The 19,857-nt window shown below is 32.9% G+C and overlaps 1 protein-coding gene across 1 annotated transcript; it reads left to right on the forward strand.

Annotated features, from left to right (window-relative positions):
- Positions 1–2,028: 2,028 nt before the first annotated feature.
- Positions 2,029–4,248, forward strand: LOC129220743 (uncharacterized). Its single transcript, XM_054855171.1, has 2 exons — positions 2,029–2,243; positions 3,291–4,248. Exons 1-2 carry the CDS (start codon positions 2,029–2,031, stop codon positions 4,246–4,248), a joined length of 1,173 nt encoding a protein of 390 aa, XP_054711146.1.
- The last annotated feature ends 15,609 nt before the right edge of the window (positions 4,249–19,857 follow it).

Below are 19,857 nucleotides of genomic sequence, written 5' to 3' on the forward strand. Positions count from 1 at the left end.
ATGTTAGAGAAAAACAATCTAGTAACACAGGGGTTTTAAAACTTTTTCGACGTGGTACCCTTTAAAGAATTGGAATTTTTTCACGGCACGCTAGTCTATCTCTATTATAATACATATGCATTAAACATGTCGAAATTCCCTCTGGGATTTGGACGCTTTATTGAAATAAATATATTACCAATACAGTAACAAACCGGCAACAGTTGTGTTTTCTGGAGAAAGAAAATGCACAACTTTTGTTTCCGAAATATTCGATTTTCGACAGCAGAAATCAAGTCTCAAGTCTAGTTCTTGTTTCACTAGCTTCAACATGTCACGACCAATCTTATAAAATATTCTTATTATCTTTTGGCATAAATTTAGCAAATCACTTGACCTACGGGGCACGAACTCACGATCTTTGATGTAACAGCACAGAAAAATCTCTTGGAGTTAGGTCCGGAGAGCACGAAGAAGGTGATTGTCGTCATTAGAACCTCGTCAAATCAAACAACTAGGAAGCTCGTTATTGAGGTAATGGGGAGCGTCTGCCGGATAATGGAAAGTGCCCTATCTTGTTGAAAATGAACGACCACTGATTGTGACATGTTTTAGCGAGTGACGGAAGAACTATTCCTAAGACTTGATATCTGCCGCATTACGAAAGGTTCATAAATCGAACATTTGGATGGGAAATAAAACTTGTACTGTTTCTGTATCGGTTAAGCGGTATTGGTAATTTGTTTGCAGCCCAACGCGCCATTTCTTATGGCACCCCAGAATGTCACGGCACCCAGTTTAAGAACCCCTGTAGCAACAGAATAACATTAATAGACAAATTGTGAGTGGAATTTTCTTGAACAAATAGAACTAGTTAAGGTACTTACTTTGCTCGCATTGCTCTTCTTTCCGGTTGAAAAACAACTCGTATAAGAAGCAGCAATAATAATTACATATTCATCCTGTAAGAACTAACTACGAGTCCCTTTTTGTGCCTAATGCATTTTCTGAGATTCTAAACTTCACGTTTGGCATTGTTATTTCAAAAATCTGTATGGGGAAAAAAATGCTAGTTTTGTGGTTTATGCCATTTGCACATGGGTAATAGATTTGATTCAAATTAATGGAATATTTTACCCTAATGTAAATTATTGTATTACAGTTAAAATAATTCAACCGTGGCCCCCTTCGCAAGACTAAAGGCTCTCCTATATTCTTTTATTTTTCCTAGCCCCCCCCCCTCTTTTTGATTAATTCTGTGGCCCCCAAGAGGCCCACCTTGTTCCCATAGAGAAACCATGGTATGAAGGAATGTAAGAGAATTTAGTTCAGGACTAATTTTTTGTTACTTTGCGTTTTTTTTCTTTCTTTTTTAATGGAAATGTAGGCTATGTTGTAGTGAGCATGTATGATGCCAAAAAAAAAAAAAAAAAAAAAAGAAAAAAGAAAAAAAATACATGGAATATTCGAAGTAAAGTTATTTTTCTTCATCTGTTAGTCTTTGTCAGCAAAGTTAAAATATGAAATAATGCTCAGTTTTAAAAATATTTTGTAAATTGTTGAAATGAAAATACTCTCTTGTATTTGTTTCCTTTTAGGTTGAAGTAATACATGGAGGTTACAACAATGGAGCCTCTTGATCTTTTCCGAAATTTAAATAGCACAGATTCAAATCTTGTGCTAAATACCCTGAGAATCATAAAAAAAGAATGTGTCGCACACAGGAATAAAATTGAACTTTTTCGAAGTTATTCGATCATCAAAACTGTGTTTTCTCTTTTGGCACAGCCCCAGTACATGAAAAAGTGCTTGAGCTTCATTACAGCTGTTTCTGTTGAAAGGAGAGTTGCACTGGAATTGGCTTACAGTAGTGGATTGGAACTTATAATTAGTATTGTGAAAAGTCATTCAAACGCTGATTATAGAAATAAAGCTTGCTTTATTTTAGGTAATGCATACAAAATTTACGAAGATTTAAGCAGCGTTTTCTCTGAAGCAACAGGTTTGATTTTATCTCGTTTCGAAAATACAGATGAAGAGCAGAGATTTATGTACAGATCGGCAATATCAGCGGTTGTACAATTTTTTTCGGAGGCGAATAATGCTAGGCACTGGTTTACAGCTAATACAACTTTGGTAATTTTGGGCTACAAAACAATAAATCTGGATTTAATTGTAGATGAAGGTGGTTTATATATCATAAGAAAACTACTACTTTTCTCTGATGAGCACATCATGTCTTTCAGCCTGTCAGCACTCAACAAGTTAGCAGAGAATTGCACAGAAAAATTTAGCGATTTGCTTCTTAGAAGAGAATGTTGGAACATTATAGTTCGAATGTTCAATAATTGCAAATTATTCGTCCGAGAACATGTTATTACATTGCTTTGGTATTTATCTTTTAAAACAGATCTCACTGGTGCACGTAGAATATTAAAAATATGTGAATATGTTGAGCCTGAACGTGATGGCTATGCTATTGCAAACAAAGCTACTTTAACTGTGATAAATTGCTATAATGTTGCTCCATGGTTGATAAAAAGATCTATCATATTTCATTCACTTCATGTTTTGAAATCAATTTCTCAAATGTTAAGCTCAGTATCATTTAAAAATCTTTATTTTCTTATAATCGATTTCTTGTCTTCATGTCAGTTATTTTGTCGTAAGAGCTGTATTAAGTTCAAATCGCCATTGTACTCGCTTTTATTCACTTATGAGAACGAAGAAGCGGAGTTCAAGATTCTTTTCCGCACTTTGACAAAACTTTTAAAGGAATTTACTGCACGTCAAGACGCTATTTGTGTAAAAGAGAGATTTTATGATCCACGTGAAAAAGAAGATCCGCAATCAGCTACGGATGTTCTGAAGGACGTATTGGACATCCAGAGCAATGCATTTGAAAATGATTCAGGTACAGTGAACTCAAAACCGATTGAAACTGTTGCTGAACCATTCACTGTATTTGGATCATCAGTCTTATCCGTTCCTCGCAGTATCACGGTTAAGTCGGAATCATCTATAGGTAAATCTATAGTACATGCAATTTATCGATTATCTATAATAGTTGAAGAAGATGATGATGTGTCACTTATAACTAACAGGGATTTCCTCTCTGTTTTGTTGGATTACATAAAATGCGCAAAAATGGAAGACTGTGAGTTAGCAATAAAAATTTTAAAACTTGCCGATGAGAAAGTAGATATTTTTGAAATACTAATATTGAATGATTATGTCGATATAATAGATAAGAAAGTGAAAACAAAAAGCTGGCGTAAATGGGAAAGATGGGAGGTATCTTTTTATAATAGTTTAATACTAAGAAATCAATCCGATAAAGATGTTCAAAATGCTTTATTCCACATTTTTAAAAAAGGCTGCACAAAATTTCAAATTCGTGCCCTTTTTGCTATTTCAAAATTCATTAAAGATAAGGACGCGTTATATTATTTATTGTTCAAAGATAAGGCTTTGGAATTATTATTGAAAGTTTTATCTGACAAAAACCTCTTTCAATACGAAGATAAATGCATTCTATCTCTTTGCGGAATTTATCAAAAAATACAGGACACAAGAATAAGAGAAATGCGTTATCAAATATCCAACTGTGAACAAAGTCTGAAGATACGATCTCCTGCAAACTGTTCATACGTTAAATGCAACTTCGATTTTGAGTTCGTTGTGGACAACGGTGCGAAGATACTAGCATGTCGAGAAAAACTTTGTACGAATTCGGACTATTTTAAAGCTCTGCTAGAAGGGAGCTTCTTGGAAAAGAACATGAAATGCATTCGATTAAGAGACATTACTGAAAATGTTCTTTTAGTGATTGTTCATTTTCTTCACGGTTGTGTAACAAATCCAGTTATTTGTGACAATTTGAATTTAATATCGTTTGAGGAAATGTTAGAATTACTGGCAAAATGTGATGAGTACATGCTGTTTGATTTGAAAGCGTCGGTAGAAAATGCGCTTTCTTTATGTTTTTCCAAACAAACTGTGATAAATATTTATCAGTTTTCGAAATTATACGATTCGAAAAAACTAATTACTGAGTCAACTGATTTCGTTTTGAGTATGGATACAAATGAAAGAGATGCTTTATTGATATGTTTTAGAGAAATGCTACACCATGGATTTTTAAAAGATGTAGAATTGCGTATGAAACATTGTTATACTGATTACATTGCTTTACCTAATAAGCGCAAACCTCAGATTTTCTTAGCTCGTAGACAGTTTAAAAAAAATATGAGCAATTTAAAAAGATAAGTGCCAGCAGCTAAATAAACTTAATTTACTCTAGTAACTTATCTGACAAAAAAAAAAAAAAGCAAGAACGCTTCGGATTAAAAGTCAGTATCTTCCTAAAATTAATCTGAAAATTTTCTGAAGAATTCAGAAACCTTTTCAATATAAGTAGTCAGTCACTTTTTTGCAATAAAACCTTTCAAAAATTAATATGTGTTTGTAGTAAAAGCTCTGATTTTCCTGCTATTCCAAGAAGGTTTCGAATGTATTTAGAAAACATTACCGGAGTTTTGGCAGAATTCCAAGCAAATACCATACTGTCCCTTATGTTTGCAATTTTTGCCAAGTTTGTGCATCCAGAGGTCACGGTTTCTCTATCGTTTCGTGGTTCGTCAATAAGGGCAACATTTTTGTGTGATATTAAATTTCTTCTCTAACGTGTGTTACTATTTTTATCTTTTTTTTAAAGAGCTTTTAAGGAAAGGTTGCTGATATAAGTTAGACACTGCTCATAATTTAACAAGAAGTTCCGTCCAGAGTTAGACGAGCATACTTTCTCGTACACCAGTATCGACTTTCTAGTATCTGGTAAATATTCTCAAAATTAGCTAAAATCGCAAATTATAATCAAACGTAATTTTTTAACATTTTAACCTGATTTCTAGAAATAAAAAATGCCTCGCTTATCTGAAGAAATTGATGCGTAAAAAATTAATAAATGAACAAATAAAGTAGTAGCATCTTTTAAACAAAGCAGCTAATATATAGTTTTTCCCATTAGAAAAACACATTTAATCGATTTCAAAAAGAATGAAAAATAATGAGCTCATTAAAATAACTAAATGTTGTCAAAAAAAACCCCTTTGGTTTTTTTTCCGTTGCCAAAAAGTAATTTAAAAAATAAATAAATATACTTTGAAAAAAAAAAAAAAACCAGAATGTCAACTTAACGAAATAATTTTCATTATATATATATAAAAAAAGAATTAAAATTGTCTGCGCATATCTTTATGTGGTAACATAGAAGACTCTCCACCAAACCCTGAATGAAAACTTTAGCGTCAAAATAAAAACAAATCATAATGACAATAACTATTTTTAAAGTAAAAACCATGGCTGCGGAGTCGGATTCAGAGTCAATCTCATTTTGGGGTAAAAGAGTCAGATTCGGGAGTCGAAGGTTTTTAATTCAAAGACTCGGAGTAGGATGTTTGAGAAGTCGGAGTCAGACTCATTTTGGGATAAAGCAGTCGGAGTCGAAGACTTTAAATTTCAAAGAATCGGAGTCAGTCCATTTCCCCTCCGTGTCTAAATTTTTACCAAAGCTACTGAGTTATAGTCGGAGTCTGGGAGCCGGGGTCCGACTAACTTTTCCCTGCAAAGTTGGTTTGAAGCAAATTCGCCTTTAAGTGCGAGATTTATACTTGCCTTGAATTTCCTCGTATAGGCGTAGTTTTTTGAACGAAAAATTGTTTAAATCAAAAAATGAAATGAAGGAATGAGGGGAGTAATATCTTTCGAACAAAAAAAAAAGTTCGAATCGGACTATGTACTCAAAAGTTATTGGGGGGGGGGGGGAGGGGGTAGACAGACAGACCGACGGACATTTTCCCCCGTCTCAATACCCTACTTTCCAATTTTTAATTTTTGATATTGATTTAATTACTAGAAAATCACCCGTCAAGGTATGACGGGTGAAAATTGCTTCTACATTTGAACGAAGTCATTGCCTGTTAGCTGATATTTTGATACTTTGAAATTTAACCTCACTCCAGTGGATTAACAATAAACTCCAGTTGGTAACGTTCATTGTTGACCGTTTTTTTCGTTTCTTCATTCCCCTGAAATGACGCAGTTTTATTAGTTTAACAGTTAAGTTCACCCTTAAGTTCAGCCTAATCACAATAAAGCCGTTCCCTGCATGCTAAACATTACCGAAACATATTATCAAATTATCATGCCACGGCGCGAGTTTCATTGCTGAATCTCGCGCGTTACTCCATCATCGGATATTATATATATAAGGGTTTTATTTATTTTTGACTTTTTTTTTGTTTTTCGCCATATTTTTAAAATGCATTAAACCTTCTTTCATGCTTTTTTCTTTTTGCTCTGACTTTTACTGGGAAAGTAGGCTAAAAATTTAAAAAAAAAAAAAAAAAAGAAAAAGAAAAAAAAATGCATTAGATAAAATTTAAAACAAATTGTTGAGAGATACATGTTGGGGAAAAGCATTGCAGTGAAACAATAACATTAAAAGAAAATTGTAAGGGAATTTCTCATGGAACAAATAGAACTAATTAAAGCACCTATTTTGCTCACTTTGCTCTTCTTTCCGGATGAAAAACAACTCATGCAAGAAGTGGCAATAATAATTGCATAGTCATGCTGTAAGAACTAACTACGAGTCCCTTTTGTGCCTAATGCATTTTTTGAGGTTCTAAACCTCATGTTTTTCGTTATTGTTTCAAAAAGTGTTGAAAAACATGTGTGAGGAAAAAAATGCTGGTTTTGTTGTTTGTGCAATAAGTTTGCTTGAGACAAGTATATATATATATATATATATATATATATATATATATATATATATATATATATATATATATATATATATATATATATATATATATATATATATATATATATATATATATATATATATATATATATATATATATCAAGTGTCCTCAAACTTTTTTACTCCGTGTACCCCTCTCCGACATTTCTGTTTTTCGTGGACCTACCCTGGCAAAATGAATAATTTTTAAAAATTTTGTAAACATATTTATTATTCATAGAATTTATCATTAAACAATATTATTTTAATTGCAAGCCTACTTAGAAAAAGAGGAAAAAAATAATATTTTATTAAATAAAATGTAAACATCTTTTAATTTTCATGTATTTTCAGAAAAAATTTCTAGTTAACCCTCGATAACTCGAAGTCTCAAGGGACCGGCTAAAATGTTTAAACTAATAGTAGTTCGAGTAATGGGAAGTTTCCACAACAGTCTCAAAAGTTTGAAACCCGATGGAAACTTCGAGATAAAGGAATATTCGAGGTTTAAGCTTCGAGTTATCGAGATTCGACTATATTTGACCACAATAAATTAACCCTACAAATCCGTGCATTCATTTGTTTGTATACTTGGCAAAAGGTATTATGCAGTCAACTATGTTAAGAATCAAGAAAATCCTTTCGTATACTTTGTTTAACACGCTTCAAAAATGCTTATCCAATCCGCAGTTTTATAAAATGCATACTACTGACTTCAAAAGGTATTACTTTATATCTACATTCTAAATGGGAGATATTCCTTAGAAGCTCAAAAATCATCTAAATTCATGCAAAAAGAAAGAGAGAATAGCAATTGAAAAAAAAAATACTAAGCACTTTTCATAATGCACTCAAAAGGACAAAATAACTTTTCTCTGAGTCAAAAAGGTCAATATTTAAGTATTCCTGTAGTTTTCAATTATTCCAAAAAAAAAAAAAAAAAGACTCCACAAACGAGGAAAAGTACGGCTCAAGTCAGGTAGAGAATTTCTTATCATTAGCTAACTTTCTGTCATGAATTTGAGTGTTGAAACATGCATATTTTTCTGGGAAAGCTTGGTTTGAAACGACTTGAGCCGCACTTTTTCTTGTTTGTGGAGTCATTTTCTTGGAATAATTTAAAACTACAGGAATACTTAAATATTGCCCTTTCTGACCCAGAAAAGTTACTTTGTCCTTTTGAGTGCATTATGAAAAGTGCTCAGTATTTTTTTTTAAACTCTGTTATTTCATTCTTTTTAATGTAAATGTATATTTCAGAAATCGAATAATGTTACCATCATGAAACTTCACCTTATTTTTTCGTATAAATGCTCCGTACTAAAAGGAAAAAAAACTATATACGTGTCTAAAACTTTAAGCAGTTGACACTAAAAGTTAATCCCTGTTCCTCTCTAGGATTTATTTGTTTGCTATTTTAACTAAAACCATTAAAATATTAAAGGTTTCCCAAACTAATTTATGCTTCAAAACATACAAGTTACCCGTAATAAAGATCCTAATATGTGTTTTTACTTAGCCCCGTTATCAATTAATGACAGTGAATACATTTCGTACTTGCTTCAGAGAAGCCTTGATTCAAAATTTTTATAATGATATACTATTACTATTGCTGTTGTAAGGCAACAAAATTTGTACCAATGGGTTTTATATTCAAACATTTAGTGGGCAAATTACATGAAATTCGGTGTTTTCCATCCTAACCGAACTAATAATTTTATTTTAGAATTGAACTTTCTGGAGTTAAGTTGTACCTTAAGATTAAGCAAATCATTTACTGAAATCCCGAAGTCTCTAAGTGATCTAGTTGCTGAGATATAAGCAAAAAGAGGCTTCAGATTTTTCCGGGACAATCAGGCCCAATATAATAAAAGTGCTTTAAAAGCACACAAGTTTGGATATTTTTCTAGGGAATCCTATCCTTACAGCTTCATGACCATCATTGCAAGCATTCCGTCTTGAATGAAATTGAAAATGAAGGTAACAGGACAGTTAAAATCCTGCAAAAAAAAAAAAAAAAAAGGCTGGAGAAGTTTTTTTTTATGTTATGCAAAATCTTGTCTTCCTTGTGCATAAAACATAAGACGTTCTGACGAATACTGAACTACTGAAAAAGTACCTGGGTGACTATTTTTTTTCCTGAAAACGAATCTTTCAGAAGATATGTTACCCATTGAGTTTTCATGTAAGCTCTCACAAACAGTTGTGCATAGCGCCTGAAAACTTTTCCTACGAGTTCCTAGGAGTTTACATTTTTTGACTGTCTCTGTACATAAGTAGTATGTAAGTGCAAAGGTCGCCGCCTGTCTTTTCTGGTGGTCAGAGAAGTCTGACTGCGACCGGAAGGTCTGGACTCGAATCCCGGCTCGAGCATGGACGTACTTTCTCTGTCATGTCCTTGTCCTTTCTTTGTGTGAATGTGTTGTTATGCTGTGAATGGTTGCCTACCCTATAAACGGGTCCTAATGGCATGTGTGTACTGTAGAAGTCGCACTTCTTACTAAACTACGGTACAGTTGAAAAAATGAAGCAGCGCACTCCAAATTGCCAACCTAGCTAGCCCGAGATGACAGAAACAACTGCAAAGGTTAAAATCGTGTTGTACTTCACGATAGCCATTATTATGTAGAATTCTGAAATGTTATTGATAACTTGCGCAAAAGAGATCCAGTCACATGGACCCTTATATTCACTTCATGCGCCCCCAATTCTTTCTTTCACCGGCATGGACCCCTTGGAGATTAGCTTGGACCCCTGGATGATGTACCCCTGGATAGATTTGATTAAAATAAGTGGAATACTTTACTGTCGTGTAAATTATTTTATTACAGTTTGAAATAATTCAGCCGTGGCCCCCTTTAAAAAACTCATGGCTTTCCTATTTTTATTTTTTTCTGGGATCCCATTGATTTGCTCTGGGACTCCCAAGAGAGCCACGTGATTCCAGTTGAAGAAACCCTGGTAAGAAGGAATGTAAGAGAATTCAGTTTAGGACAAATGTTTTGTTGCTAGAAGAAGTACTTTCTTTCGGTTTTTAACCCCCGACACACAAAGGAAGGGGGTTATAAGTTTGACGTATCTGTGTATCTGTATCTCTGTGTCTGTCTGTGGCACTCAAGCGCCTAAACGGATGGACTGATTTTGAAAAAAAAAAAAAAAAAAAATGTTCGAAAGGAGATTTGATCGAGAGTGTTCTTAGCTGGGTTGCATCTTTGGATGACATTCATTAACGAAGATATTAATTAAAAACCTCTAAAAGGTTTTTCGCGATTTTTGCAGTGAAAACATTGTCAAAAAATTTTAAAATTTAATACCAAAATAAAGAGAATTTTTTTCCTCGTCTGATAAAATATGTTTGTAACTTCCATGTTTCATAGAATTCGAATTATAACGTTTTTTAAAGAAGATTTTAATACCGGCTAAGCCTTTATTTTCGCAATTGATAACCGAATTCATTGTTGGCCGACAAGGAAATTAAAAGCAATGATTTAAAATCTTTATCGGTTGCCAGTTTCTATTTGTTAACAAATAAAATACTCATAATTGATTTTTAATAGTATAAGTCTTTTAAAAGGATTTTCAATTTTCCCTCTTGATTCTACAGTTGCGACTCAGTAAGGGTTTTTTAAAATTTTTAATTTCATCATTGCTTGTATCTAAACAACTGTGTGTGTGTGTGTGTGTGTGAGAGAGAGAGAGAGAGAGAGAGAGAGAATCGTGTTTGCCCAAAACCTCGTTATAAGAGGGCTCCCGTAAATTAGTCAATCGAACTAGACGGAAACTGTGCTGAAAAAAGCTGAATTTGTTGGAAAAAAGACTACCTGTAACAAAATCAATGAAGCGTTTGGGTGACAAAACATTGTTGTCTTTTTTGAAAATTGAAAAAAAAAAAAAAAAAAAAAAAAACCCTGATGATCCCAAAACCGATGGAAAGATATCCGGAGTTTTTGTATCAGACTGAGACAGTTATGTCTTCCTTCACCTCTGATTTTTCTACAATTGAAAAGAATCGGTAAGTATTCATCAATGTCCGAATTGTAGGAAAATAAAATTAATTTTATAAAAGATTTTCGCTGCATTTTATACTATTGTATTTAGTGAAGTTTTAATACCTTGTATTTTTCTGCATACATGATGGATGTGTCGAGTATCATGCAAATTTATAATCAAAGATGGACATGTGTCAAGTATTATGCAAATATTAAATCAACCAGGGGATTTGTGCTTCGAAATTTGCGAAAATTTTGGGCTAACAACGCATTCTAAAACTGAAAAATTATTTCAAAGAAAATGTTTTCATTATTTTTATCAATGATTTCGATGGTATTTGTATGCGTATTTGAAGAATTTTTACGGGGATGGGGGGGGACTCGAACTTCCGCATAGTTTCAGAAAATTTCACATGTCCTCAGATAATTTTGATCGATTCCACAATCACCCCTGTAATCAATATAGAAATTTATCATGTTCATAAAACATTTAATTTTTATTAGATTTTCGTAATATTTATCTATTGTGTTGGCTGTTGCGAGTACTGGGCTTCAGCAGGTTATAATACAATTTAACAAGAGAATTGCAGTACGTAAGACTACATTCTTGAGCATGACCACCCCTTAAAATGAAATCCTATATCCGCCCCCGGTACTGTAGATATCATATACACACATACACAGGAGGCGAATACCGAATGTTCTTGTCAGATGCTCGAATTTGAGAACCGACTTTGTGAGACACCTAAACTCTCATGCTGTGGTTCCTTTCATATGTGTCGGCTGTCATTTTAGGGCAAACCTATAGTCTGACCACGGATTGTATGGAAAGACAAACATCCGTTTTACAGCCAGAAATGGACAAATCTATTATTTTTAGCGATTTCAGCTTTTGCAGAAGCAGAGTCTCATTCAACTGGTCGGAATACGCGCATCAAATTTTTACTTTTCGCCCTCATTCAGATAGATTCGTCTCATCTGGACGTTTGAAAGTTCCATACAATCCGTGGTTGGACTATAGTATAATATTATACACTATTTTCGAAATGAGTTTCAATATTTTTGCTGGAAATAAAAAAATGTGTTTTACTGATTGCCTGTGAATGGCTTACCGAGATTTCTTTTACCTGATGTTTTAACACACTCCGAGGCACTTGTGCATAAAATTTGGTTAAAATTGAAGGGAACCCCCATTGTGAATAAAGTTCTGTCAAAGTTACTCCGTTTTTGAGTCAAAAAATTAGAAGTAAACAAACGCAGGAGAAAAAAAATGTAAGAGAGTAAAGTTAAACTCAGTTTAAATCCAAGCCTATATCATTTTGAAAAAAAAAAACCCTCTGTGACATTTTTTTTTAGGGATTTGCAATCATTCATACCCTTTTTTGTGTCATTCAAAATAGCTACAGAAAACCTATCTTAGCACATATTTAAAGGCTCACAACTCTTGAACTCCTCCATAAATCCCAATGTAATTTATGTTTTCATAATCAGTATCAAAAAGTCTACAAGTACACCAAATTTCAATAAAATCAAAGATAGTGGGTGTCACGGCCTGGATGATTTCACATGGATTGACCCTAAGGTAAGTTTCGTAGCTGTGCCCTCAAAAAACTTACAAAACTAATACTACTTCAATTCCAAGCCAACCCCCTCCCACCCAAACGGTCATGCTGCTAGTCTCTGACTAAGGCTTTCTCGTCGAGCTTGCTGGAATAATGAGAACTAGCATAGATGCCACCACAACACGCATTCAGGGACGCCACCGAACTTAAATCAGTTACTTTAATCTATTAAATTTTTTTGGGAAGAGTTTGTGAAACATACGAATGAAACATCGAAGCTTCCCGAATAATGATAAAATATAAGCATACACAAGCACTCATACCTATGTGCCTGCATCCAAGGATTTAAAAAAAAAACATTAGGAATTATTAAAAAATTTTAAATTTCTTTTTTCAGAATAGCAGTGCTAATTAGCCGAAATTAACCGAATCGTCAGAAAAAAATTGCCAAAGAAAGACATTTTGGGAGGTCATGGTGACCTCTCATCCGAACGCCTTTGCATGCATTTAAAAAATGTTAGTGAAATTACACTTCCGTGCCTTTATTTTTCATCCCAAACATTGAAAACTTTTTTCTTGACGGATATGGATTCTGCATCAAAGCTGATTCATAAGAAGCGGAGGCATTCCGATTTGAGGTCACGGGAGTTCCCTTGGACTTCCCAAAAATGTCTCTTATTTTCTCGTATTAAATTTCGTCCGAAATTCGGAAAACTGGGAGACAGTATTACAATACTGAAACTTGTTTTAATGCTTTATGTATTTTGTCAATTGGTGTATGGTGGGAATATGTGCGTGCATGCTCATATTGTATCATTTTGGGGAAATTCGAAATTTCATTCGGTAAATTAAGAATTTCTCCTCTCCTAAAAATTTAAATTCGGGGCATCTCTGATAAAAAGGATGATTGAGTCATCTTCCCTGTAAAAATTTCGGAGATATTATTAAGTGAATTTAAATATTAAAAAATATTTAATTTATTAAATATATAATTAATTATTAAATATTATTGTGTATTTTTAATTAAAGAAAGATTTTCTCGGAATTTTATGGCTTAAATGCTTATTTTCAAATCGGGTGTGAATTTATCAATTTGTGAATTTAACATAATTTTTAATTTTATTTTTCTAATAATATCCACCCTCAGTAGCGGATGCAAGGGGAGGCTCATGGGGGTCATGATCCCCCCTCCCCTAATAAACCGTCAACAATAGTATCAGTCCACATTGTGTTCAAATACTTTGTCAATAAAATGTAAACGGTTTCAGTTGTCTTTTCTATTTATTAATTACTAGCAAAAATACCCGGCGTTGCCTGGGTCAGTAATAATTATTAGAAAAAATCGTTACTTGCTTTTGTTTTCTGTTTTAAGTGAAAGAATTTAAAACACATCTTTTTGACGTGATTAAAAATCGAGTTTCTTCCTTACCCATAAAACTAAAATAGCAATGAGTATAAAGAACAAAGTAGTATTGATTTAGAAACGAAAGCACTATATTTAAGCATATACAAATTTACAAAACATGAAATTAATCTTCTTAATGTTTAAAAAGATTAATCTGTTGTTCCTTTTTTTTAACATGGAGTCTAAAACCTTCTCTGTATGGCTAATGAAGTACGAAGTGATTAAAAAAAAGTAGCTGCGCTCGTAATCCCCTTATACTTGCTTTAGTTATTTCGGGAAATTTGAATCATTGTGGGCTCTTGGTGCGATTTTATCGAATTTGCGAAAGTCGTTTCGGGGTACCTTCGATGATGCTCCCCCATTCTTTCCTTACTTTGTAAAACGATATGATATTAATTTTCATTACAGAGATATCGTCGCCAGATGCTGAGATATTTTTGGTCACCATAAAATGGCGCTAAACAGTTTCATCCGAAATGTTACCAAAATAAGTAATAAAATTTGGTGATTGTTTGAAATTGTGCAAAAAGGAAAATTAATGGAAGTTTTTGTGCTGTTTATTAACTTGCCTAATTTAGTTGCTGGATTATTTAACACAGTAAAAAAGTCTTTTGAAAATTCTTTGATTGGCGATATTTTGTTTACATGGTGAAAAATGAGAAACAATATGACGTAGTCTTCGGCTTCAAAAACAGTAACGTTGAAAAAACTGCCAAATGCACCAGCTACGGAAATCTTTCTGCAAAAATTTTGGTGATCTGCTGGTTGATTGGATAATGAGTAAGTGTTCAATCAGCATAAATAATAATAAAAACCATTAATTACATTAAAGTTCCGTTTAAATGGAAAATCATCAGCCAAATCATGTATTATTTGCCAATCTTGTGCAAAAATCTTACTTCAGGATTTGACTTGAGAAAAGCCTTGAACAATCACGAAAAGCAAAGAAAGTCAACAATATAACAATTGTCGCTATCGACAGGGAGTTGAGATGATACACTAAATACTGTATTGACTTGAGGAAAGCCTTCGAACATGGATCTAAAAAGCTCATAACTCGTTTTTTATTCTACTTAGAAATTTCGAACAGGTGCCATCTTCAGCAGAAAAATCAGAGCTTTCGATGGACATATAATGTAAATATGTGCAAGTATTTTTTCATCCCAATATTAGAGAATTTATACAAAAATTGTGTTTTATTGCCCCCCTAAGGGGGTTTTGCCCCCCATAACGGGACGAAAACTACCCTATGTGTTATTCTAATGCATAAGCTATATTATTGTAAAGTTTCATCAAAATTCGTTCAGTAGTTTTTGCGTGAAAGAGTAACAAACATCCATACATCCATACATCCATACAAACTTTCGCATATATAATATTAGTAAGATTTTTGAAAATAAATCTTTGAAATACTACTCAATTTTATTGCTTATGAAATGAATTTGAAGCGTTTATGTCCTATTAGGCGCCTTTACTCCTGGCTGATTTAGTGCTCTATATTGACAACCAAGCAATTTCAGAAATTTTTCGTATCCAAAATAGTAGATTCGGCCGTGGGAAGGAGGGAGTCATTCTTCAGTATACCCCCCCCGCCCCAAAATTGTAGTCTGTATCCTCCCTTGACCTCCCCTTTCCCCCCTTAAAGCGTCTGTGAGAAAAATCGAAATATAATGACTGCACAAGACTTCGAATTCATGTCAAATACTCATTGACATCAAATTCTTGAGAGCCACTCTTTTACTCATCAGTCCCTACTGGCGCCTTCCCACCTGTTCACTTTGCCCCTCAGCCTCAAATAAACTATTCATACAAAGGCGCCGTATAAGCATCCCGAAGATCAACATCACAAATCCAGAAAATGTCCATATTTCAGTTTCAACCAGATAAAAGTTCTAGACTGATAAATGAGATTGCTAACTGATAGCCATTTTGCTTGGCGTCTCTTTTGTTAAATGGGTCAGATGATATTGAGAAAAATGGGCTTTCTAAAGCGCTGAGGTCTGAGTTGAAAAGGATGGCAAAAAGAGAAAACTTCGACAAAACAGTCGGTTGGACATGAGAAATCGGTGATTTTAGTCGGAGTTAAAAATGGATACACTGTGATCTTGTTTAAAGAAGATCGAAAGGAAAAGATTTTACTTATCAGAGAATTTTTTTATTAGTTTCTAAAAAGTTATTAGCTTTTAAAGCTCTCCATAGCAACTTAGATATAAAACCACTAAAATCTTATACAGTCGATCTTCCACTTGATGAGTCCCAAGTTTTGCAAGAAAGTTTATTAACTGGAGAAATTCGTTAGATATTTTTTTTTTCTCTCTTTTGCTATATAAAGCCACATATTAAACTCTTAAAAGTACTGCAAATCCAGTAAAAAGGATTGAATTACTTTTAAAACACATGGTACCAATTTATTATTAGTAAAAAAGTAAGAAGAATGTGGAGTTGACATTATGATCTAAATTGCTGACTAATTAAAGGAAAATTTACAGTGAAAAAGTTCAATGCATTCAAAAGAAAATTTACATTCAAAAAATTCAATATATTTCAAAAGAGAATTTACATTCAAAAGTTAATAATATCCTTACACGCTGTACAAAGTAGGAGAATATGGGGCAAAGTAAAATGGTTAAGATGACTGAACTTTTTCAAAATGAACAAATTGGAAATTTATTTTGAAAATTACAGTACATAAAGAAAGAACATTCTATTTTATAATAAAACTTACATTGATGCAACATTTTTTATTTTTGGTAGTAAATTTGTACTGCCATAAAAAGTAGAAAATGTTCACTTCTTTTTCATGGGGCAAAGTGAAAAATACGATATTTTCCCAATGAAATATTTTCTATTTAATTATTAATAATATTTTTGATCAAATAAATGAGTAAGTAAAAGAATAAAAGAAAAGGAAATGAAACAATAAAACAAATAAAAAAATTAATTAATAACTGATTATATGAGAAAAAATAGATGGGGTGGAGCAGTGTGGGGGGGGAGGAGAAGAATTTTTTGCATTCTTTTATTTGTTCTAGAGAAATATGGCATTATAAATAGCCGGATAGTGCTAGATACTAAGCTGTTTATTTATTAAGCGTCAACTCTCCAATGCTGTTGCTGTTGTGATGAATATTGTAAAGATTTATTGTAATGAAAACTAACAAGCTTATTCAAAACACTGAACAGTAACTTGGCCATTTTGGCTTCGCATTCTTAATCGATATTCGTTTCTTTTTGACCATAAAAGAATAGGTACTCACAGTAAAATGTTTTCTTAAAACTATATTGCATTACTCTACATAAAATACATGTCATTAAAATTTCTTGTTTATGATTAAAACCAGATTTTATTGGAGGAAGAAAACTAAAAATGGAAGGCTGCAATTATTTCCCGCGTCCCTCAAGAAATAGTTGTTTCGTTTTATACACCGGAGAAAACCATAAAAGATTAGAAATTGCATTAAGATCTTCTCAGATCGAATAGAAAAGTCTAAAAACAGGACGGAATCGAACAATCCTAGAGAAAAAATCGATTCTTTTACGAGCTTTTGTGTCATTTACTCCCATTAAATGTCCTCGGCAATTAAATGAAAAGCAGCAACTGTGTTCTTTTTCTCAACACTCTGAAGGTATGAAGAGAGGATTAGAAAGTAACAATTACTCTTTAAACATAAAAGTTTACGATTCTTTTCGAAAAATGTTTCCAGTTTTTTTCCACAGAAATGCGCTTGACAATTAATTATGTTTTAGTTTTCTTCTTCACTGGAAGATTTTTGGTAATTTTTAATTAAATGTGGAGGAACTTAATGACTAAAGAGAATCTATTATTACGACGCTTACGGTTTTTAGTAACTTTTCACTCATGAATTTTCATAGATTTATGTAATCATAAATTGCTGTTGGTAACCAATGTGTAGTTTTACCACATATTTTAAGAGTAACAACATCGCACGTTAATTGCAAGAGATCAGAAGAATTATCTGGAGTATATGTATTATATATATATATATATATATATATATATATATAGGGTGCAAAACTAATGGTCCATACTAAAAGGGGTGAAATATCTTGCCAAAATAAACAACTTTCACAATGCAATGTGGGCCGGAAAGCAAACGGTGGGCCGGTAGGGAGTACTCGGTTCGCAAAAATGAGGAATGCAATAAAGATCAAGAAAAACAATATGAAGACAAAGAACCTTTACAAATGCTCAAATGAGCGTCCGCCAGCTGCAAAACAAGCTTCACATCAGCGATGCATTGAACAACGCACACGTTAGAATATTCATGCCATATTACAAAAGTCTGCAGCTGCAGCGCTTTTTCGGGAAAGGTCCTTTGGTTAAGCGATAGGCGTCTGGTACACAAAACTTTTAGCTGTCCCCAGAGAAGAAAATCTAAGTAGGACAAATCGAAAAATCTGGGAGGCCAAGAGACTCGCCCTTCATGACCTATCATCTGTTAGGAAAGCCAGTATCCAGGTTGATTCGCACATTCATGGAAAAATCAGCTGGTGCTTCGTCGTGTTGGAATGATATGAAGCCTCGAACATTCGCTGGTACATGTTTATAAATCTGGCAACGCCTGCTGGAGGAAGATACAGTACTTGTGTCGATCTAAATAACGTAATTATAAAGATATAAATAAAGGTTATTTGCCTTCATATTGTTGTTCTTGGTCTTTATTGCATTCTCCATTTTTGCGAACCAAGTACCCTCTCCCGGCCCGCCGTTTAAGACCCCACAACTGCATCGTGAAAGGTATTTATTAAGGCAAGGTCTATAACCCCTGGGTCATTCCATACGAAATGAGCAAAAATGACAAAAAAGTGGTGACCGCATGGTAACAGTTTTTTATGAAATTTGGTATACAGGTTCCTTTTATGCCTATATAGAACCATGTAAAATATTTTGCCTTTATTATTTTTATTTTAGTATTTACATGTGATTGAAAATTGGTCACATTTAACAGTATTCTCATAAATGCTAAATGTAGCATTTTTGAAGGCTTGTATTTTATCAATTATTTAATGTAAACCAAAAAGTTACATATTGTTGTAATCTATCGAGTAGGAAAATTCATCTGCTTTCAGTAGTTTTTTCATATTTATTATAGTTAACTTTTAACCGTGTATTAAAAACTGAAAATATTTCAGTTTTCTCATAATTACGCATTTTAGTTTTTAATCTCAAGCTTTAAGGAATGTCTTAACTGTGCTGAAATTAATACCCAACATTGTGCTAAGTGTCATAAAAGAAATACCTTACTTTTGAAATTGCATTTTAACTCATTTGTCTTCGAAATCAGTTTTGAACTTAGTAATTTTTGTAAAATCATGATTTTCCCCTTCATAGGTACAAAAATTTTAATGAGGGAAACTTTCGACAACATTCAAATTTTGCAAGAATATCGAGCAGTATTTCTATCATTTGCTTCAAGAAATTCAAAATTGGTTTTGATTTCCAAGTTTAAAATAAAATTCAGAACAATAGCATTTTTTTGTGTTTTATGTGAAATTACAAGAATTCAAAGTACTAGATAAATGACTAAATGATGCAAATGCAAACATATCTAACATTAATTTCATTTTCTAAAAAAATGTATTGGCATAACGTGAAATTTATAAAAAATATTAGTGCACAAAACTTATATCTTAAGCAATAATAATAATAATAATAACTTCAACAAATGCTTTAAAAGAAATGTTTTTTTTTTGCTCTCTACAAAAGCTTTTTCGATCTGCCTAAAAATTTGTGGCTCAATTTTTGTAGGAAAATCCACTTGAAGACATTAATGGTACTTTCATTAATATATTTTTCAAGTACTTCCAGACAAGCATTATCTTTAATAGGTCATGTGTACTACAGTAACGGTCCATGTGGATTCACTAAATAAAAAAACCACGTATCTGAAAAAAAATATAGATGCATAAAATTAATGTGTAGAAACACATTACCTAGCCACAATAATTGGCTATACGTGCAACAAACAAATAAAATTATTGACATTGGATTTAGGCCCGATTTCTAAACTCTTTTTCTTCAAGAATATGCTTCTTTTACTGCTGACTGAGATAAATGTGAGACAAGGAATGTAGAAGTTCAATTGTTAATTGAGA

The sequence above is a fragment of the Uloborus diversus genome, chromosome 4, assembly GCF_026930045.1.
Source record: "Uloborus diversus isolate 005 chromosome 4, Udiv.v.3.1, whole genome shotgun sequence".
NCBI lineage: Eukaryota > Metazoa > Arthropoda > Arachnida > Araneae > Uloboridae > Uloborus > Uloborus diversus.